The sequence below is a fragment of the Dermatophagoides farinae genome, chromosome 5 (assembly GCF_024713945.1).
Source record: "Dermatophagoides farinae isolate YC_2012a chromosome 5, ASM2471394v1, whole genome shotgun sequence".
NCBI lineage: Eukaryota > Metazoa > Arthropoda > Arachnida > Sarcoptiformes > Pyroglyphidae > Dermatophagoides > Dermatophagoides farinae.
Window position 1 is genome coordinate 3,723,277 of NC_134681.1, and position 22,607 is coordinate 3,745,883.

The 22,607-nt window shown below is 29.7% G+C and overlaps 5 protein-coding genes across 6 annotated transcripts; 2 read left to right on the plus strand and 3 right to left on the minus strand.

The window, feature by feature from the left end:
- The first annotated feature begins 861 nt into the window (after nucleotides 1-861).
- On the plus strand, nucleotides 862-2,827 carry LOC124499721 (dual specificity protein phosphatase 14). Its single transcript, XM_075731173.1, is given in 5 exon segments — nucleotides 862-945; nucleotides 1,021-1,900; nucleotides 1,980-2,121; nucleotides 2,191-2,354; nucleotides 2,356-2,827. Coding segments are annotated over 4 exon segments (888 nt in total). The 5' UTR covers nucleotides 862-945; nucleotides 1,021-1,471; the 3' UTR covers nucleotides 2,509-2,827.
- A 182-nt stretch (nucleotides 2,828-3,009) lies between these two features.
- On the minus strand, nucleotides 3,010-4,880 carry LOC124499387 (protein trapped in endoderm-1). Of its 2 annotated transcripts, none has more exons than XM_075731168.1 (5): nucleotides 4,580-4,880; nucleotides 4,385-4,524; nucleotides 3,903-4,321; nucleotides 3,352-3,810; nucleotides 3,010-3,295 (listed from the first exon to the last, which is right to left on the minus strand). In XM_075731168.1, exons 2-5 carry the CDS (start codon nucleotides 4,424-4,426, stop codon nucleotides 3,067-3,069), a joined length of 1,149 nt encoding a protein of 382 aa, XP_075587283.1. In that variant the 5' UTR covers nucleotides 4,427-4,524; nucleotides 4,580-4,880; the 3' UTR covers nucleotides 3,010-3,066. The 2 variants fall into 2 exon arrangements, with proteins under 2 accessions (XP_075587283.1, XP_075587284.1); XM_075731169.1 differs by having other exon boundaries at nucleotides 3,903-4,038; nucleotides 4,165-4,321; nucleotides 4,385-4,880.
- Nucleotides 4,881-6,882: 2,002 nt separating this feature from the next.
- Nucleotides 6,883-9,547, minus strand: LOC124500237 (uncharacterized). Its single transcript, XM_075731465.1, has 2 exons — nucleotides 7,200-9,547; nucleotides 6,883-7,134 (listed from the first exon to the last, which is right to left on the minus strand). Exon 1 carries the CDS (start codon nucleotides 8,738-8,740, stop codon nucleotides 7,328-7,330), a length of 1,413 nt encoding a protein of 470 aa, XP_075587580.1. The 5' UTR covers nucleotides 8,741-9,547; the 3' UTR covers nucleotides 6,883-7,134; nucleotides 7,200-7,327.
- Nucleotides 9,548-10,855: 1,308 nt separating this feature from the next.
- Nucleotides 10,856-13,183, plus strand: LOC124499816 (uncharacterized). The gene is made up of 2 exons (XM_047063789.2): nucleotides 10,856-11,587; nucleotides 11,663-13,183. Exons 1-2 carry the CDS (start codon nucleotides 10,931-10,933, stop codon nucleotides 13,070-13,072), a joined length of 2,067 nt encoding a protein of 688 aa, XP_046919745.2. The 5' UTR covers nucleotides 10,856-10,930; the 3' UTR covers nucleotides 13,073-13,183.
- A 719-nt stretch (nucleotides 13,184-13,902) lies between these two features.
- LOC124499386 (uncharacterized) lies at nucleotides 13,903-21,400 on the minus strand. The gene is made up of 6 exons (XM_075731174.1): nucleotides 20,624-21,400; nucleotides 19,435-19,670; nucleotides 18,352-19,343; nucleotides 18,175-18,276; nucleotides 17,604-18,093; nucleotides 13,903-17,532 (listed from the first exon to the last, which is right to left on the minus strand). The coding sequence occupies exons 3-6, from the start codon at nucleotides 18,919-18,921 to the stop codon at nucleotides 14,762-14,764; spliced, it is 3,933 nt and encodes a 1,310-aa protein (XP_075587289.1). The 5' UTR covers nucleotides 18,922-19,343; nucleotides 19,435-19,670; nucleotides 20,624-21,400; the 3' UTR covers nucleotides 13,903-14,761.
- Nucleotides 21,401-22,607: the final 1,207 nt, after the last annotated feature.

The window sequence follows — 22,607 nt, forward strand, 5'->3', positions numbered from 1 at the left end:
CTTTTTGTTGTCGAAGATGATAAAATTGTCGCCGTAAAGAATTATTATTATGTTGATGACGATTTTGTCTAATCATTTTTGCTATTGAACCATTGCGTCGTGATAATGAACATTTACGTCCATGTTTTTTACGTTTTTGTACACGTGATTTACGACAACGATTACGTTGTTGTTGTTGTTGCCGATGTCGTTTTCGACGTGAATTTTTCAATAATTTTTCTTGATTATTATGATGATGATGACCATTTTGTTGTTGATAATGCGAATTCGAATGATGATGATGATGATGTTCCCATTTTCGTTCATAATTATCATCATAATCAGCATCATAATCGGTATTATAATCATGATGATGATGATATGTATAATTCCATGAATGTTGGAATGTTGATTTTATCATTTGTTCATGATCATGGTCATCATCATAATCATCAGTATCATCCAAATTATTATTATCGTCAACATTGACATTGATAAAAAATGATTGATTTTTATTTGATTTATTAATCATATGAAGTGATTGAAATTTTCTTTGCAATAATCGTATATCTTGGTCATCGTCATCATGATCATGAATGGTAATCATATCGATTTGTTGTACTATTTCATCATCATCGTCATTATCATTATTATAATTGAAAGCCATTATTTTGAATGAAAATTTTTGTCAAATTTGTATCGATTAAATTTTTTGATAATCAAAATTTCACAATTTACATTTTATTTGTTGTTGTTATTGTTTCAGTTTGGCCATAAAAAGAAAAAATAAAAAAAAACATTGAGCGCTCACATGCACGTCTATTTACACATCAATCGAATATTCGTGCTTATAAACAAACCAAAAATAGACATACATTGATCAAAATAGTCAAATTCTTTTTTTTCGAGCAATCAAAAAAAATGTGTCAACTTTTTTTTCGAACCGCAATCATAGAAAAAAAAATGGTAAGTAATAAGATGTTTAAAAATGAGAATAATTAAAAATAATTCCAACCATTCTTATTCCTTTTTCTCATATAGATGGCCATTATGTGTGTACAACTAAATTTAGAATTTTGGAACAACCAACACCGATCATCCAAGGAGCCGAATCAAATGAATCCAATAAGACCACAATAAAATGAATACAAATGTATATAGAGGAATTGTCTGTGTGTGTGTGTAAAAAATTCTTGAATATTCGTGTGAAATATATGCGCACATGTGTTACGTCATATTTTATTCGATACTTTTGGCAATCTTTTTTTTTTATTTCTCTATATACAGAAATAAAACATTTGCACATACATTGAGTAAGTTTAACACATTCGATAGATAAAAAGATGTCAACCTGAATCCATTGAGAGTGAGAATAAGAAGAAAAAACCCAGAATATAACCATCACCGTCACCACCATCATTATCATTGTTCCATCGTGTTCACTGGGTTTTTTTTATGATCAAAAATTTTTTTTTCTCTGGTTTTTGATTCAATGGAATTATCATCATCAATAACTGTGGTACCACCGACACAACAATCATCACCATCACCACCACCACCATCACCATTACCTACTCCATTAGCAACACCTTCATCATCATTGCCATCATCATCATCATTATTTTCATCATCAACCGATGATGATGAATTTATAATTAAAACAAAACAATTGTCTATTAATGGTCAAGAATTTAGATTAACACAATCATCATCATCATTGCTATCTAATACACAACAACAGCAACAACAAGGATCATCATTATCGATTGAAAATTATTTTACAAAAATTATCGATAAACTTTATCTAACATCGGCTAAATATATGATTGATGAACATTTAATCAATCATGGTATAACGCATATTGTGAATGCAACACGTACAGTACCGTTGAAACGTAATTATCGTACCTGTCGTGTTAATGTAAGTTTGTTTTGAACAAAAAAAGAAAAGAAATTCATTGGCTTCTTAAAAATTCTTTTGTATATCGTGATAAATTTAGATTGTTGATTCAACATATGAAAATATTGGTGCACATTTCGATTCGGTTGGTGAATTTATTCATAAAGCATTGGAAAATGAAGACGGTATCGTTGCTGTACATTGTATTTCGGGCATTAGTCGTTCATCTACATTGGTTATAGGTAAATGGATTTTTTTTTTTGAATGAAATAAAAAACTAACAAAATTCTCTTTTCTTTTCGATGACTCAGCCTATCTAATGAAATATAAGAATATGTCATTAAAAGTGGCATTCGATTTTGTACGTTCAAAACGTTGGTTTATACGACCAAATACCGGATTCTTTCAACAATTAATTGGTTTGTTGTTGTCGTTAAATTTTTTTTATGATCATATTTGCTCATTAATTCTATTCTATTTTGAATCCAAAATCAATAGATTACGAATTGAAATTATATGGAACGAATACCGTTAAAATGATTTATCATGAAACCGGTGGTTATATACCAGATTTTATTCTTGCAGAGAATACTAAATATAAATATTTTTATCTTTGTATTAAGAAATGAATGAAAATTGTTTTTCCATTTAACAACAACAACAAAAAAAACAAAAACAATTTACATCAAAAACAAACAAACAAACACCATCACACACACGCTTGCCAATTTAAATTGTCGTCATTCATTGTGATGATAATTTATTTCACAAATTTCTCTCTTTCTCACACACTTGAAAACCCTTTCATTTAACCCTTTTTTTACTGGGGTTTTATTTATTTATTTATTTGATTTGATTGATGCCGATTCATTTTCACTTTTTCTTCATCTCTTGTCTTGCCTTGCACACAGACACACACACACACACACACACACAGTTTGATATTAGGATAATTATTGTATTTTTGATTGATTAATTGTTCAATTTTGTAAACACATTTTATTGATTGAATGAAATGAAATGATTGTTATTTGATTTTTATTGATTAATAATAATTGAATTATGAAATTGAAATTGAAAAAAAAATTGATGAGTGAAATGAAATGAATTTTATGATTGTCAATTTGTCCGATAGATGGCAATAGAAATGTTTTTTTTTAATATAAAAAAATTGATTTTTTTTTCTTTCATTTATCAATCGAATCGATTGTTGTCATCGTTGTTGTTGTTGTTGTTGTTGTCATCTGTTTTAAAGCATATGATGATGATGATGATGATTTTTTAAAGAAAAAATTTCCAAAAAATAATTTTTTATATGCTTGACGATAACGTTGATTCATGACAAAATAAATGAATGGATTAATACAGGAATTCATCCACGCAAATATCGATGCAAATACATGAAAATATGGATATCTGGATTATGGTAAATTGACAATGTGAACTTTGAATGATGTTATATGTACACTTACCGATCATCTGGAATGAATACATTACCAATAAATAATGGTAGAAAACAGGCAAGAAATGCACCGAATACAACACAAATCAATAATGTAAGTCGAAGATCACGATTCGTTGTATTATTATTATTAATCATTATTGTACCGTTGTTTTGTGTCGTTTTTGTTTGTCGTTTATGTTGTTGTCGTTTTATATGAAACAATATCATTCCATAACAGAAAACAATGGTGGTCATTGGTAAGAAAAAACCTAATATGAATAGAAATTTTTTCGGTGACCGTTCACGTTGATCACGTAATATTGTACAAGAAAATGTATTCGATTGATAACCAGTTTGGCCATATAATTTTAGTACAGGAATCGATACCAATGTATATGAGAATAACCAACAGAATATGATCATAATGATTACATTTTTTCGATTATATATTCGTGAATAATGTCGATTGAATGCAATTAATATGAAGCTAGATATTGTTGAATAATGATTGATTGATTGATTGATTAATTTGATTTGATTCCATTATGGTCATGGTCATTTTTTTTTTGGTATACATACCGATTAATTGTAATAGCTGTAATCATCATCAATGATGTGGCCACTGTACCATAATAGAATAATGGATATAAACGACATAATAATTGTCCAAATGGCCATGATCTTGTCAGATAACGTCCAGATTGTAATGGCATCACTAATGAACAGAATAATAAATCAGCAATGGCTAAATTTATAACAAATATCGTTGTTGTTGATGAATGATGGCTATTTTGATGATTGATTTGTTGTTTAATCAATGCTATTATTGTTATTAGATTACCGATAATGCCAATTATACATATTAAAATGGTAGCAATAAAACCAATTATAGCTGCACCTTCCGGTATGTCAATTATATTATGATTATTATTACTGCTACTGCTACTGCTACTACCGCCGCCGCCGCCGCTTATTAATGATCCGTTATTATCAGTATTCTATTAGATATGGACCAAAAATCGATTATTGTTTTTAATCACAAAATAAAATGGAATACAAACATTCATCATCATCATGAACATGATTGTTTTATTGGCAATCATTGTTGTTGTTGTTGTTGAGTCCAAAAAAAAAATTCGTTTGTTCGCAAAAATCAATGAAAATGTGGATGAGGAGAGAAAAAAACTTTTAGTTTTTTTTTCTAAAAAAATGAAAATTTTGTTAAATAAATCGATTTTTTTTTCGCAAACACCCACGTTCAATGAATAAAATGAATCTGGATCTTTTCTTTTTTTTTCTCTTTGGTTTGTTTGCCTGTCAAATGTGTGTTAAATGTGTTGTTGTTTAGTACCAATCGCATAAACAAACAAACAAACAAACACAAAAAAATGGATCCTGGATCGATTCACACATACACACACACACACACAGAATATTCCGAAAAAAATCAAATTCAAAGGAATGAATGAATGGAAAAAAATTTAAATTCACAACAACAACAACAACAACAAAAAAAACTTTGATGACACATATACACAGAGAGAGAGAGAAAGAACAATGAATGAATGATAAAATGGTGGCTATAAATGCAAAATGCAAAATGAAAAAAATAATCATAATTATTGGTCATATATTGATCGATGGATTGATTTTTGAAAATCCAAATTCAAACAACAACAACAAAATCCGTTTAGATAAACACAGCAGAAAAATAATAATGATGATTATTATTAATCAACAAAACACAGCAACAAACAAAATGTCAATGGACGAAAAAAAAAAAATTTTTGTTTTGTTTTGTTTTGTGGTGAATTATAAATTGCAACAAATTTGAGATTTATTTATTTATTCAAATCAATAATAAATCACAAACTATAAAAAGACAAAAAAAAAAGAGATTTAAAGTGATTTCCGCTGTTTACATACATATTGGATAAATGCAAATTGAAATTCCATCGAAATCTACACTACTACTGCAACAACAACAACAACAACAACAATTGAAAAACAGAAACGACTACAAAATCCATGGTATAGTCGCCGTCGTTGTTGTTGTTGTCGATGCTGTAAATCCAGAAATTGAATTTAAAAATCCGAAAATAAAATAAAATTAAATTTGGCATGATTGATTGATTGATTGATTCATTTCTGGTATATTAATCAATAACAACAACAACAACGAAAAAAAAATTTGTCAAAAATCAAATTCTAAAAAAAATCACCACATGACCAAGAGATACGGAAATGATATTTCCGTGAGAATAAAAAAAAACAATCAAATTTTTGAATGTCACATGATTGTTGTTGCTGCTGCTGTTTTTGTCTGAAATAAAAATTTTCTCGGAAAAAAATATTGCCATCCATTTGGCCATGAATATCGATGATCATGACTATCATGATGATGAGATTCCATCTTTTTTTTACACTTATAATCGATTATTCTGGACCAAAAAAAAAACAGAACGATAAGCCTTAATCGATTCAATAAATCTATCGAAAATGGTGATCATCATCATGATGATGATGATGATGATCGATTGAATATAAAGACGGGTTTATACACTTACATTGTGTTTGTAAATCCATTATTGCACGATGATATGAATGATTCATCGCCTTATTTGAATGATCAATGATGAACCAGACAAACAAACAAACAAAAAAAAAGAAAAAAAAAAGATTCATATCATTGTGGAAATGTTCTCCAAAATAATGATGATCTTTACCAAAAAGTAATCATTTTGATTGAAAATTTTTATTTATTCATCATCATCAACTCTTTTATTACACAGCGAATTGTAAATATATTTTTGTGTTTCTCTGCGTGTGTGTGTGTGGAATGTGAAAATTTACACATCAATTTGCATGTGGTTTTTTTTAAAAATGAAAAATTTACTTGTTGCAAATCAAATCAACCAATCGTTTTACTGTTTTATTTATTTATATTCATTCAAATATAGATATAACAATTATAATGAATTATGACCACATTTAACAAATGTATATAGATCATCAATCATGATATATATAGGCAATAAGATGGATTGTTGACCAAAAAAAAAAAAGAAAAAAAATTTCTGAATAAATTTTTCAACGACAAAAAAAACTGAAATGAAATAAACAAAACATCAACAGTATTCTAGTCATGTAAATTTTCAATAATTTAAAACAAATTTTAGGTCCATGTGTGTGTGTGTGTTTGATGCATGCTGAATCAATAAATAATGGTGCGATGAATGATATTAATAATTGATATATATTGAAAGATTTATATTCAATGGAAAAATGAAATGAAATTGACGATGATTTTTTTTTAAATCTACAGATATTCAGCCAATTTGCGTGCGTGTGTGTGTATTTAACAGCAAGAGAGAGAGAGATAGAAAGAGAGTGAGAGAGTGACAAAACAGATAAAATAACCATTAATCATTGTCAACAATATTTATATATTGATTGATTGATTTAGCCTCTAGGTTTAACATGAAATTTTCTTGTTCAACACACATTCATTCATTTTATTGATCAGATTAATGTTTTTGTTGTTGTTTTTTTTTGTGTGTGTGTGTTTTTTTTTTTTTTTTTTTTTTTTTTTTTTTGATTCACACAGACAAACAATTTACAAAGTTTTTCAATTTTTCATAACAATTCAGAAAAAGAAAAAAAGATTACACTATACATTTTGTATGCGAATTTTGGTTGTTTTTTTTCTTCTGGTTTAATGTTTGTTTTGTTTGTCTGTAATGATCGTCTCTACACACAAACATTTAATTCATTGAGACAAAACCATCATCCAATCACATTCATCAATAATCTGATGATAATGATAATGATGATGATGATGGTGATGATGAATCTCATTCTAATTTGATGATAAACAACAACAACAACAACAACAATGACAATGACAATGAATGGCTGATAATAATATATTATGAATGAAAATTGGAAATAATAATCGATTTGATTACATCTGCAGTGATAATAATGATGATTGAATGTATATATTAGACAAAATTTGGACCACTATTAGTATTGTAACGATAATTTCCACTAAGACCACCACCGCCACCACCACCACTGCTCATAATACCAGATTGTTGATTACCGATACCACCACCAATATATGAACGTTGATGTTGTAATTGTTGTTGTTGTTGTTGTTGATGAATAGGATTATTAGCCGGATAAAGATAACCATTATTATTATAATCATTTGTTAATGTTGTTTCAATTGTATGGGAATTTGTTGCACACGATAAAATTGTTGCAATTTGATGTCTAGTACGACGTGATGTAAAATAAACACCAATAATCCATAATAGATCACCTAATGCACCAATTAATAATAGCATACAAGTTTGTTCCAATAATGTTGCTAGCTCTTCACTTTGATCACCACTTAAGCTTACTAAAAATCTTATTACAGCAATTAATATAATCAAAACTAATAATATGAACAATGTAATTAATAAACATTTAATATTTGGCCTCGGTATGAGAAAGTCACAACATAATAATAATGAATCCTGTTCATGATCACCATACATTTGTCCACCACCACCACCATAATAATTATTCATCATCATCATTGCTGTTGGATCATTACCATAAATACCACCGGTAATAGCTGAATTACCTCCATATCTTCCGCCTGCTGCTGTTGAAGCATATGAACGTCCTAACATTTGATTGGCCATTGAATCGGGCATCACATTTGGCAATAGATTTGTTGTACCGGTATCACCACCGGGTGGTGTTGCATCTTTCATATATTCACCGGTAATTGGATCATATGGATAATATAATTTACGATAATAATCAACATATGGATTTGTTGCATCAATTCCATATGGTCCTGTTTGTCCATAAGGATTTTTTGCTGTCGTTGGTTTCGGTGGTTTTAAATTTAAACTTGGTGGATATGATGGTTTCATTGGAGGTGGTGGTGGTGGTTGCGGTGGTGCTGGCTGTGCCTGTAGCTGTGGCTGTTGTTGTGGCAGTGGTGGTGGCGGTAGTTGTTGTTGTTGTTGTGGCTGTTGATATGAACGATCTTGATACGATGAAGATGATAAATATGGTTGTGGATTATTACTATAATCATATTGTTGACGACCACCACCACCTGGTGGATAACCATTTTGATACGAATGATCATATTGTTGATGTTGTATTGATGGTTCGGTATTTTGTCGATAATGTTGTTGTGAATAATATGGTGGATGATTGTGCTGAGCTGATGTTTGTTGTTGTTGTTGATGATAATAATCACTATAATGTGTTGGTTGTAATTGTTGTTGTTGTTGCGGTGGCTGTGGTGGTGGATAATTTGAATATCCACTATAACCACCACCACCACCACCACTAACAACGCCACCATATTCCGGTGGATAAGATGAATATAAATTTCTTTGTTGCATTATAATAAACGATATATAAATATAAATTTTATTTATCAATAATTGATTGATTGATTATTGAAAATCACACACACACACACACACACACACACACACAAAAACAAACATTGAAGAATGAAGCTCACAAATCGACACACCCACACATGCACAAAGAGAGGTAAAGAGAAAATTTCAGAAAATTAAATTTTTCACATTGAAAAAACAAACAAACAAACAAATTAGATTAGAACCATAGTTGTGGTCATTTGTTTCTTTTTATTCACCAAAAAATTGATCACATTTTTTTTCCTGTTATCATTTGATTGTGAGCATCAATGATCTCAATTTTTAAGATTTGTCAAAAGAAAGAAAAAAAAACGGCTTCAGACGGCTTTAAATAATCATCATGTGTATTACATGTTTGTGTGTGTGAAGCTGTGAAATTCAATTAAATAATTCATATATTCATTGTAGCAGTGTGTGAAAATTACACCATCCATCCATCTATCCACCCGCACACAAACACACACAATGAAATTGATGAATAAACAAACAAACAAACAAAAAAAATTTTTTCATGTAAAAAAAAGTTTTGTTTTTTTCTTCTCTCTCTCTCTCAAATCACAAATTCTGTGTTTAATTTATTTGCTGTTGTTGTTGTTGTGAAATCATTGAAAACAAAAAATTCTGTCCACCGAAAAAAAAAACAAAAACCAAAAACCAAAAACAAGAATTTCGTCATTCAAATGAAAGAGGCAAAAGTGGAAAAAAAAGAGTGAAAAAAAAATGTTGAATGAAATTAAAAAATCAACCCAAAACAACAACAGAGATCCAAATAAAAAAAAAAAGATGAATTTAGAGTAGATCAGCAAGAGAACGAGAGAGAGAGAGAGGAAGAGGAGTTATTGAGATGATGATGATTGTTGTTGGAACCACAACAGAATAAAAAAAAACCTACTACCACCACCACCGCCAATACCTAGTAGAATGATATTAACAACCAGCTATAGCCGTTGCTGCCGCTTTTTTTTTTACTTTTTCGTTGTTTTCACTTTCAATTTTTTTTCTTGTTATCATCATCATCATCATCGTGATGTGAAGAGGATCATATCATCATTGAGTGTATGTAACAACGAAAATTAAAGTGACGGAAAAATTATATTGAATGATTATATGGCCCCCTTTTTGGTTCTAGAATAATATAACTATGTAATACACACACACGCACACACAAACAAGAGAGAAAAAAATTCTACAAACACCACACACATACACTAAGAGAATTCTGGTTTAATGGATAGCGTGTATATAGAATATACAGAATTTTTTTTTAGATTTTTTTTTCATTGCCGTTGAAGAGACAGTTTATATGTTTGTGTGATCCAGAAATCTAGGGAAAACAATTTTTCTACTAATATATAGAATTTTCGACACACACACACACACACACGTACAGAATTTATGGTTGTCCTTTGTTGTTGTTGTTGTTGTTATCAATGGCAATAGATTCGAATGAGAATTTTCTGGTTCTCACATACAACAACAACGGTGGAATTTTCGTTTTTCGTTTTCTGTCCTATTTTTCTCTATCACTCTAGATTGGTTGAATTTTTTTTTTTTTTTAGTTTGGACACAAACAAAGTTTCAATTTTTATTTCATTTTTTTCCACTCCGTTTCATGTTTGTTTAACACCAACACACACACACACACACACACGACAATGTTTCTTTTTTTTCGTTGATGTTGAAAAAAGGTGCCTGATTTCTTTTTTTTTTTTTTTTGGTTCCAGGATCATTAAAAATTTTTTTTGGCGCATAATTATATTTATGATTGAATTTTATATTTTAGCGATAACGGAATGGCGAAAAAAAAATGGATTGAACATCAAAAATCGATTGATTATGATGAGATAGTGAACATTTTTTGAATAAATTAAAAAATTCTGGCCGCTACTGGTTTATTATCACATGAACTGGGCATTTAATCATTCAATCATTATTTGTATTTGATTTTTATTTAATTAAAAAAATTTTTTTCAGAATTTTAATGAAATTTTGAATTTGAAATGATGTGGGAAAAAATGCTATTGAAACATAGCTAGTCCTACTGGCTGTGAAAATAGCTTGTTTTTTTTCAATATATACCACGTGTGTATGTGAGTGATTGAGTGTTGTGAGTTTTTCAATTCAAAATAAATCTGTGAAAAAAAAATGTTCAACATAGAAAAATTTAATGTTGAAGATGTTATCACTGATAAACAACCAGATTTCAGTGATAACGATGATGATGATAATGTTGTGAATGATGAAAAAAATCGCCATGAATTATTGGTGAAAGAAGTGGTGAAAAAATTCGGCAAGAAAAATGATTATGATCGTCATCCACAATGGAAATCTGATCGTATTGAAGTACTATCCAATATCGATGAACATGGTATAACAAAAAATCAGAAATCTAAACTTAATGTAGAAGAATTATTGACCACCGCTGATGATGATCGACAATCAAAGAAATCGAAAGAAAAATTGTTACGAAATTTTCGAAAGAAAAAATCTTTATTACAATCAGTACACAAACCGATTGCTGACCGTATATTACGTCAAATTAATTTCAAAGATTTACAAGAATCAATAACAAAATATGATGAAATAGTAAAACAGATACGAAATGCTGATCAATTAGTTTTTCCGGCTGAAGATCGTCGATTGGCCATCAATACATCAGCACAGCGAAAATTGTTACAACCAGAAAATTCATTGGAATCCGATGTTGGCGATAAAACTAAATCAACGATGAGCAGTGTTGAGAAAGAAATTGTTGAAAATCTTGTTGATAATGATGATACAACACAACAATCATTACATTCGGTAAATCTAAAAGTTTTTGTTTCTGATTCATAAATTCTAATTTCAATTTTCCTCCTTTGTTTGTTGAATTTGTAGTTTTTAAACGAAAATGAATTACAATTATTACGATCATTGAATATGGAAGAGGCACGTAAACTACATAAAGAAATGCAACGATTACGTGTGCTTATCAGTTATCAGGAGGCCAAATATCGACGTATACGTAAAATAAAATCCAAAAAATATCATCGTATCATGAGAAAAGATAAATTGAAAAAAGCTGTTGATGAATTTGATGATCTTGTTGCTGGAAATCATGAAAAAGCTGCAGAAAAATTGGATGAATTAGATCGATTACGTGCACTAGAACGTGCTAGCCTTAAACATATGAATACCGGTAAATGGGCTAAACATCATCGTATTCGTGCTAAATATAATGAACAATCACGAAATGATCTAAATGAACAGCTAAAAATTAGTAAAGAAATGATGCAAAAACGAACTGCAACAACATTAATCGATGATGACGGTGATGATGATTCAGAAGAATCGATTGCTATTGATGAACAATCAAACGAAAACGAATCGAACAAAATCTCATTGGAAATGATAACACAACAGCCATATAATTATTGTCCATGGTCATCGAAATTATTGCAAAAACAAAAAAATTCCACTTTTATTGAACAACAGCAGCTTGTTGATGATGATAATGATGATGATGTGATTGAAAATGAACAACAACAGCAACAACAACAATCATCCGTAACCAATAATCATAAAGTGGAACGTTTAATAGCAACTTTACCAAAAGATGTGGATAAAAAAATTAATCTACAAAATTCTATCGATAATAAAAACCGAACATTAGATAATATTGAAAACGATATTGATGATGAAAATGAATTCAATGATAATATTGATTTGGCTAAATTTGAACAACAATCCAAACAATTACAACAGGTATTCGGTGATGATGATGATATAGTTGAACAATTTTTTCGTGAGAAAAAACAACGTGAAGAAGAAGAAGAAAAAAGATCCACACAAAGTACCCGATCAAATTATCTACCTGGTTGGGGTTCAAATAAATGGTCCGGTTATGGTATACGTGAAACACAAAAATGGAAAAATAAACAAACCAAACAAATAAGAAAAATTGAACGTAAACGTGAGGAAAAAATATGTCGAGCAATATTTCTTGATCATGAACAACAATCACAAACGGCAGCCAAATATAAAGGCTATTTGACCGCTAAGCAAAGTTTACATTTGAATCGACCAAATGGAACCAATTGGAATCCAGAAACAATCAGTAAAACATTACGTGAACCACGTATTATAACACGACAAGGACAGATAATTGAACCAATGCAGCCAGAATCAATTCGTACGATCAGTAATAATCATGGTGGCGTTGGCGCTGGTGTTGATATGAATTTATCATCAGGAAAAAAAACATCAAACAAAATTCAACAAAAACGGCGACCATTATCAAAAATTTGAAATTTTCTTTTTGTTTGTTTGTTTTTGAATTCAATTATTTTATATTAAATTTATATCATCAAATCAATCAATGATTTTTGAAATAAAGTATTGAATGAGTTGATTCACAATCAATTTTTAGAATGTTCATGTATGTATCGAGATCTCAGATGGCTCGATTTTTTTTTCTCTGTTTCTCTGTTTTTTTTTGTACCGATCCATTTAGCATCCCGTCGATTTTTTTTTGTGTGTGTATGTTTGAACGGAATTTATATATTTATTTATCGGGTATTATCGGGTATCACAAAAATTTGATTTTTAAAATGGAAAAAAACAGAAAAAAAATTCTGGAAAATGAAATAAAATTTGAGAAAAAAAAATGAATATTGTATCCGTGTGTGTGTGTGTGTGTGTCACATTTGTCTTTTTTTTCATTTTTATTTTGGTTCTTTGCACAATTATTGTCGGTGTGTGTGTGGGTGTGTATGTGGGTGTGTATGTAGTGTTTGTAAACCATTCAGAATGGCATCAGTGTGTGTGTTTGTGAAATGTGGATGTGAAAGCATAATAATCACGATTTAAGTAATAATCACTTTTGGTTGTTGGCTTGTTTTTTTTTTTGATGGACACGGCATATACAAACATTGAATTTTGCTCATCATCGTCATCATCAATTTTTTTTTTTCTATGAATTTAAATTCATAATAGTCTGTTTTGTTTGTTTTGTTAACTGATCGATAATAAACTATTTGAAAATGAATTGACGTGTGTGTGTTTGCTGTTCAATAATGATTGATGATTTGATTTGATGATGATGATGATGATGATGATGGTGATGGTATCGTGTTTACTTTTTTTTTTGGTGGGTTGTTGATGAATTTTTTAATTCATGGCATTCCAAAAAAAAAAAAAAAAATTTTTTTAGTTTAACCCTGGACCACTAAACTTAAAGAATCAAGAATCAGTTTTTTCCACCACAGGACCAAACAATTTTCCAAGATGGTCCAGCAATTTGTTTTGTATTTGTATTTGTTTTTTGTTTTAGCTAATTATTTTTTCTCGTATTTTCGATTTCATCGAAATAATAAACGAGTTTAACATCTAGATACAGAGATACAGAGCACACACACACACACATGTACAGAATTTTTTTTTTTTTTGTTTCACATAACCATATTCTGTCATTGCAACATTACAAATTCTTTTCGGTCCAGAAAATTAATGTGAAAAAAAAGAAAACAACACAAAAACCGCAAAAGCAGCAATGGTTGAATTGAAAACTTGATGAAAGAAAAAAAAAATCATAATAATAAAGAAAGAGTTTTGGGTCTGCTTATACAAAACGACGACTAGTTTTTTTTCATATATATAAAGAATTTTCATCTGTTTTTGATCAATCAATCAATCAATCAATCGATCGATTTTCTGTGTGTTTGTGTTTTTTTTTCAAACCCTTAAATTGATGATGATGACGATGTTATTTCAATTGCATGTTGCAATCACAGAGATTTTTGTTTTGTTTTGTTTTAAAAATTTTTTTCTGCTGCTGCTGCTGAAACATATATTACGAATAATGAAAGCGTAATGAGAAAAAAATTTTTTTTCAATGGCACTAAAAGATACAGTTGTGTTAATTGAATGAATGAATGAATAATTGATTGATTGGTTGATCGATGAGCTGAATGTTTTGTTTTGTTTTATCGTTGAAAATTAAATATTGATCATTGAATTAATTTTTGGAACAACGATAGCCGCTGTCGTTGTTGATTGATCTTTGGTCAAATTGATCGGTACAATTGTTGTTGTTGACGATGATGATGATGATGATGATGATGATAATGATAACGATGACAGCGGAGGCGGTGTTAATAATTTTGTTGCTGTCGTTGTTATCATCGGCAGAGTTGTTTTTGTCAATAAAGAATCATTAATAGATGATGATTGCAATTTTCGATGACTATTTTTAACATTATTTGTACCGGAAATCATTGATGATGATGATGATGGATGATGATGATGATGTGTAGATGGTGGCCATTCATAACGATTATGAAATTTATCGATAGCCATTCTAGCTGACGATGATTGTGATAATGGATATGAACCAATAATTTCAATATTTGAATCCAATTTTAATGGATTTTGTGTTTTTTGTATTATTGATCGTGATGATGATATTTGACTATCACCACCAAAACCACCACCACCACCACCGCTGCTGCTACTATTACTACAACTATTGTTACCATGTTGTACAGCAGCAGCAGCAGCGGCTGCAGCCAATTGTTGAGACCATAATGTTGAATAATATGATGACAATTGATGATGTTGTTGTTGTGTTGCTGATAATGATATCGATGATGATGGTAATGAATTAGAATGAGATGATGTTTGTTGTGATGAATGAATTGAATTGATTTGACCACCAGTAAAATATGGACCAATTATTGATGGTGGCGGTGGTGTTGTATGATTAGTGGTTAGAGCCAAAGGAACAACAGATGATGATGATGATGATGATCCATTGATACCAGAAAGAAATGATGATGAACCAGTGTTAGTAGTAAAATTAAAATTATTTTGCATCAATAACGGATCTAATGAATTTATTGTCGATTTAATCGATTGATGATTATTATGCTCATTATTTTTGGCCATAGTAGTAGTAGCTGCCATTGTCGTCGTCGTTGTTGTTGTTGTTTTATCATCAATGGGAATATTTGTTGAATAATAATGATGATTATTAATTAATTTACGATTACAAATTTCTGAATTTACAAATGATTGTTGACGTTGTTGTTGTTGTTGTTGTTGTCGTTGTTGAATTGATTTTGAAATCATTAATGAATCATTAATAATTGATTGATGATCAACTGTATTAGTAGCGTTTGTTGTCGATAATGATGATGATGATGATGATGAGGCTAACATCATCATTAATTGTGTTGCTGCCTGTGTAACATCTTCTTTTGATCGTGTTTTAATTAATGGATTATCATCACCGGAATTATTATTATTCCAATAAATTGTACGTTGAAGTTGTTCTGGTTTTATGGGAATGTTGTTTTTCATTGGTTTAATAGAATCATTCATTGTTGTCGTTGATGTTTTACATGTTAAATCAATACAATCATCATTAATCATCAACGATTGGTTTGATCGATTTCGATTCTGCATTAATGATGGGGATAAATTTGAACTTTTTTGTTGTTGTTGTTGTTGTAGTTGTCGTCGTTGTTGTTGTTGTCGTTGGTCATGTAAATTTTTTTGTATTAAATCACGAATTGATTTGAGCAATGATACAATTGTTATTGTACGATTAAATGGAAAATTTACAGTTATATTTATTGGATATAATAATGGCTGCAACTGTGTCATTAATGTTTCATTTTCATCCGATAATGCTGATTGTTGTTGTTGTTGTTTTATTATTGATGATGATTTTGTTGATTCCAATTCATCCATTGAATTATCCCATCGTGATCTTTTATTATTATTATTATTATTATTATTAAATGTCATCATCATTTTTGATTCTATCCCCATATCATTACCATTCATCATTGGTTCATTTACAATTTTTGTAACATCATTCAATTGACGTTTGTATGTCATTGATGATGGCGGTGAATTGGATTGATGATTATCATCAATTGTGGTGGTCGTTTTTATTGGTGGCTGTAATTTTGTAGACATATTCGTCATTGTTTTTGTCATCATTGTCATCATCAATTTGTGTGGAAAATCATCAAAACCCAATATGGATGATTCAATATGCATAGGAACATAATAATGACCAGATGGATGTAAGGCAAATACTGGTACAAAATTTGTATTGGTTTCTGATGATGTTGATGATGATGATAATAATGATGATAATAATATCTGATCACTAATATCACATTGTTGATGATGATGATGGTCATCATCATCATTTTTATCATTATTTTCAATCATCAATTCTTTATTTTGATCCATAACTTTTTGAAAACGTTCTTTAAATTCTTTTTTAAAATGATAACTTTCATTTGTCGATATTGTTGCTGCTGCTGTTGCTGATGTTGTTGATTGATTTTTATTAGTTTTATTTGTTACCAATATTTCCATATCGATCGGTTCTAATTTAGTTAATATCGGTATCGATGATGATGATGAAGAAATGGAACTCAATGATGATGCTGATGTTGGTGGCGATGTTGTTGATGATGATGATGATGAAAGATCATTTTCAAGACTAGATGATGTTTGATTATCATGATTTGATTTAATTGATAATTTCATTGTTTTCGGCGGTGGTGGCGGCGGTGGTGGTGGTAATAGTATTAATTGTGGTGATGATGACGATGATGATGATGATGACGATGCTGAAGATTGTTGTTGTTGTTGTTGATTATCATGATTATCGTCATCATTATCCCCGGCAGCAGCAGCAGCAGCAGAAGCAGAATTCTTTTTATTCATCATATATTTTGATATGACCGCTTTTTATTGTGAAATTAAAAACAAAAAAAAATTGTCAATTTTCAAGAATAAAAACCAAAACAAAACTTACCAATGGTTAAATTATCAAATTCTTTCTGTAAATGGGCAATAAATTTAGAATATGATGACGATGATTCTGTTTCTGTTTGCATGATTTGTTGTTGTTTCAAATCATCAAGACAATGTTTAAAACCTAATCGATAATAATCGAAACGATTTTTTATCAATTCTGTTCCCATACAATTTGATTGTTGTAAACAATAACGAAATAATTTATCATCATCATCATCATCATCATCATTCACATTATTTGTCATCATTATTGACGATATTTTATTCGTCATCATTGTCGATGTTTTGATTGTTGATGATGATTCATTGTTGTTGTTATTATTATTATCATTACGATCATTATCATCATCATCTTTATAATCATTATTATTATTATTATTATTGATGAATGGCCGACAAATATCTAATAAATATTTCATATATTTAATGGCCATTTCAATGATTTCAGTTTTTTCTATACGTCCACGATTTTGTAATGATGATGATTGCTAAAATTGAAAATGAAAAACAAAACAAAAAAAAAAATTTTTTTAACAACAATTCACACTTGGAATCCAAATTGATTTTACCTTTTTAATGAAAGAATTTGGTATTAATCGGCTGAGATCAGTAAGACAATTATTCATACGATCACGTCGTCTTTTTTCAATCATACGATGTGAATATGGATCCTGCCGACAGATAGATATAGATATATATTATTTTTTACTCTTGATAATTTAATTTTTCAATTTAAAAAATTTTACCCTTGTCGATTGTTTTTTACGCGCCGGTTGTTGATTAGTAATTTGTCCCTGATTTGTTGTTGTCGTCATCATTGATTGGATTGGTTGCCGTTGTTGTTGTTGTTTTTGTTGTTGTTGTTGTTGTTGTTGATGTGAATGATGGTGATGATGATGATGATGTAATTGATGATGCTGATGTGATTGCTGTTGATAATAATTATTAGAATCAACCATATGAATAGCGGAAACAGTTGATGATGATAATGATGGTGAAGAATGATCAGTAGTGGTGGCTGGTGTACACATCATTTTGAATGCAGCCGATGATGTTGTTGTTGTTGTTGTTACCGTTGAATTATTGTTATTAGCCAATACCGATATTGATCCATTTGATGATGATGATGATTTATCACTTACACTTGTTACTGCTGTTGTTGTTGTTGCTGCTGTTGTTGTTGTAGCCATCATTATTGTTGTTGATCCTAAAAATTGTTGCTGTAGCTGATTAATAATCGGATTATTTGTTATTGATTGATGTGGTTGAAATTGTTGCTGTTGTTGATGATGATAATGTATCAACATTTCTGGCATAATATCCAAACTTTTCAATGAATAAAATGAATGTTTTTACTGTATTGGCACTAACCACCAATGTTGTTGTTGTTGTTGTTGTTATTGTTGTAATCATCATTTTTTTAATTTCATTGTCATTGTCATCATCATCATCGTCGTCATGATCAATAAACAATTTATACTGTTGTCGTTGTTGTTGTTGTTGTTGCTATGTGTATGTATTATTTCCATAATTGTTTATTTGTTACATTGATTCAAATTAATTCAATTCATTGATTCATTGATTGATTGGGGGAGGCTAAAATGAGGATGTGATTTTGATCAGCTTGCTGTTGTCGAGCGTTGATGATTATTAATAATATCGATACAATTGATTTGATTATTGATTGAATATACAGATTTTATTTCTACCATCACCAATTGATTCGGCCAATGGCATTCTATATATGAAAACAAGAGAACAACAAAAAAAACAACAGTATTTAGAAAGAAAACGAAAATTTTTCATTATGAAAATCAATGGTTTTTTACCACTTTTGTTCACTATTTCAAATAATGTTGTTGGCGGTGGTGGAAAATGTTTCAAACAACAACAACAATGATGATGATGATGATCCATGATTGTGAAATGTCAACACTTTTGTTGTTGTTGTAGTTGTCGCAGTTGTTCATAAAGGTCAATCCATTATTTAAACCATGAAAAAAAATGTTAAAGAAAAACTATCGATTTTTTTTCGATAGATTGAATGTCGTTACATCATCATTTCCTGGAAAAGAAAAAAAAAGAAAGAAAAAACGGAAGTGAAAAAATTAAAATTTTTAGCGATTAAAAGAGAGAGAGAGAATAATCCACAATGAAACACATGTAACACACGCACACATTGCTTTTACATCATCAAATGGAAGAAATTTTTTTCATTTTGTCTTTTGCAATTGAAATGGGAAAATGTGGAAAAATCCTGTTTCCAAGAAGAAAGAAATAAAACGAAAGATAACGAAAAATTCAGGTGAATTGAAATTTTTTTATCTTGCTATGCGGAAAAGAAATAAAAGTTTACAAATGTTCATCGTTCAATTTTATATTATATAGAATTTAAAGTGTTTAAAGAAAATTAATTTAAAAGCTGCATAATCACCATCATCATCATCATCATCATCCATTGATTGAAATTTAAAGAAAATCAAAAATCAATCCCTTCGATTGATTGATTGAATGAATGATCCATAAATTGTTGCGTTGTTCAAAGAAAACAAAAAAATTTTACACTGAATTTGTGATCTTATCATCATCATAATCATCATCATAAGTAATAAAATAATAATCATCATCATGTGACATTTGATTTATTCAAAAATAGTGAACGTGTGTGTGCAAAAAAAAAAAAAAACAAAAACAAAAAACAAAAACCTTATATTCTGTATATATACAACATATAATGTCAAGGTCAATCGTTAATTTCAAAATTTCAAAATGAATTTAAATGGTGTTTGCCGCCATAATATCCACATCATCATCATCATCATCATCATCATCATACCCATATAATCAGAAATATCATGCAACGAAACAGAAACACACACATATATATGCATTATTATGATAATCATTGATTTGTATCGATCGATTGAAATAAAAATTTTTGTCACAATCATCATAGTGTACACGTGTTTATCAAAAAAAAATGCATCCATCACATTCAAAAAAAAATACGTTACTTACACAACATATATATATTGTGTGATGATGAGAATGGAAAAGTTCAGATGCATGTGCAAAAAAAAAAAAAAAAAAATTCACAGATTGGACAACAAAAAATTGGAAAAATTTCAAAGAAAAACAATGAAAATAAATGGCAAAAATCCAGTTCACACACACACACGATGAATGACAGACGAATTTGAATGAATTTTCGTTTTCTATACTGTTTTTTTTCGGTTTTCTTTTGTTTTCTTTTGTTGATTTGTAAAAGATACAAATCAAAAAATTAGTAGCATTGTTGTTGTTGTTGTTGTTGATTTTTTTTTCTGGTGTACGCGGCCAAAAACACAAACAAACAAACAAACAAACACACACAGTCACAGACACAAACAGACTAAAATAATAAGCACTTTGATTTTAACACTTTTTTTTTGTTCTTTTTTTTCTAAGATGAATGAATTGGTTGATGATGATGATTTTTGTTTTTGTTTTTTGTTTTTTGTTTTTGTTGTCAGAGAATAAATGTCTTCTGTTGTACAAGTGTTGGTGTGTGTGTCTGTGTCTGTTATATGAAAGACGACAAAAAAGCAAATGATTTTGTTGGTTGGTTGGTTGGTTGGTTGGTTGGTTGGTTGGTTGGTTAGCTGGTTGAATGTATTGAGATCTTTTTCCATCAAAAAAAAAAAAATTTTTTTTTTGTTTTCGTTTTATAAAATTGAACTAAACTGAACCGTCGTCATCGAAAGTCGGTCGTCAGTCTGCTGGCTATTTTCATATTGTCTGTGTGTGTGTGTGTCTGCGTGTGTGTTTGTGCAATGCTCGGGAATCATTCCATATCCGTACAAAACACACACACACACACACACACAAACATCAACATGTACAATGCATATAAATCAGACAACAACATAGACATATAGCTGCTTCTTCTTGCTTGCTTGATGATGATGAAAAAAAACCAGGCAGCCACGATATATAATGACGCCAGTACACAAATTTATCCAAAGAGAATAAGAGTGTGGTTGATTGGTGGCTGTATATGAGTGTGTTTGTGTCTATGTCTGTGTGTGTGTGTGTGTGTGTGTTTAAAACATCTCTAAAAATCCAAAAACCATGATGATGATCCATAGTTCATTATCTAGGATTTTTTTCATTCATTCATTCATTAATTCCGGTTGGTAAATTTAAAAAATCCATACATATATAGTAAAGTGATTGAACGAAAAAAAAAATGAACGATTCTTTTTCTTATTTTTGATAGAATTTTTTTTTGTTGTTGTTTTTAAAAGTTGCAGAATAATTATATGCATTTATTATTTTGATCCATTTTGAAAATAGAAATGTCTACTAATTGTCTATCTGTCTGTTTGTCTAGTTTAAGAATTATTTATTTTTTTTCCATACACACACACACATATACATTTTTTTTTGCACCAAATATCCACGTGACCACTAGTAGTATCATTATTATTATATATTACTACTACTACTACTACTGCAAATACTGCAATAACAAAAGGATTTCAATAATCGTGTGATATTGATAATGATGATGATGATGATGATGATGATTGTAATAAGATTGTGAGATGGCGCCCAGAAACAAGAGGCGGCACTTCTATAGCCTAGCTGGCCGGCGTTATAACAAGAAAAAGAGAAAGAGAGAGAGAGAAAATACCCAGAGAGCAATAGAGAGATAGATAAAATAATACTAGCTAATATTGTATATGAAATATTAAAAAAAAAAAAATAAACGAAAAGGAAATAGAAACGAATGTATTAAACACATTTATTATATACAGAAGTGTATAAACACAGAAAGCATGGAGCCTAAGAGATATAGAGAGGATGCTGATGACGCCATCATCATCATCATTATGAGTAGCACCAGAGTTTTTTTTTCATAAGTATACAAACAAAATATATTACAAATACACACACGGACACATGATTAATTTTTTTTTTTGGTGTATTTTCCACAATTTGATTTTTTTTTTTTTTGAAT

Excerpts from the sequence above, each read along its gene's own strand:
- LOC124499387 (XM_075731168.1), bottom strand. The coding sequence starts at position 4,426 with ATGATTGCCAATAAAACAATCATGTTCATGATGATGATGAAT. Across the intron at positions 4,322-4,384 it reads TGTTCATGATGATGATGAAT|AATACTGATAATAACGGATC; the intron begins GTTTGTATTCCA and ends CATATCTAATAG. Across the intron at positions 3,296-3,351 it reads GTATTCATTCCAGATGATCG|ATATCCATATTTTCATGTAT; the intron begins GTAAGTGTACAT and ends ACCATAATCCAG.
- LOC124500237 (XM_075731465.1), bottom strand. The coding sequence starts at position 8,740 with ATGCAACAAAGAAATTTATATTCATCTTATCCACCGGAATATGGTGGC.
- LOC124499816 (XM_047063789.2), top strand. The coding sequence starts at position 10,931 with ATGTTCAACATAGAAAAATTTAATGTTGAAGATGTTATCACTGATAAA. Across the intron at positions 11,588-11,662 it reads CACAACAATCATTACATTCG|TTTTTAAACGAAAATGAATT; the intron begins GTAAATCTAAAA and ends TTGAATTTGTAG.
- LOC124499386 (XM_075731174.1), bottom strand. The coding sequence starts at position 18,921 with ATGCCAGAAATGTTGATACATTATCATCATCAACAACAGCAACAATTT. Across the intron at positions 18,094-18,174 it reads CAAATTCTTTCATTAAAAAG|CAATCATCATCATTACAAAA; the intron begins GTAAAATCAATT and ends TTTCAATTTTAG. Across the intron at positions 17,533-17,603 it reads ATTTGATAATTTAACCATTG|CGGTCATATCAAAATATATG; the intron begins GTAAGTTTTGTT and ends CACAATAAAAAG.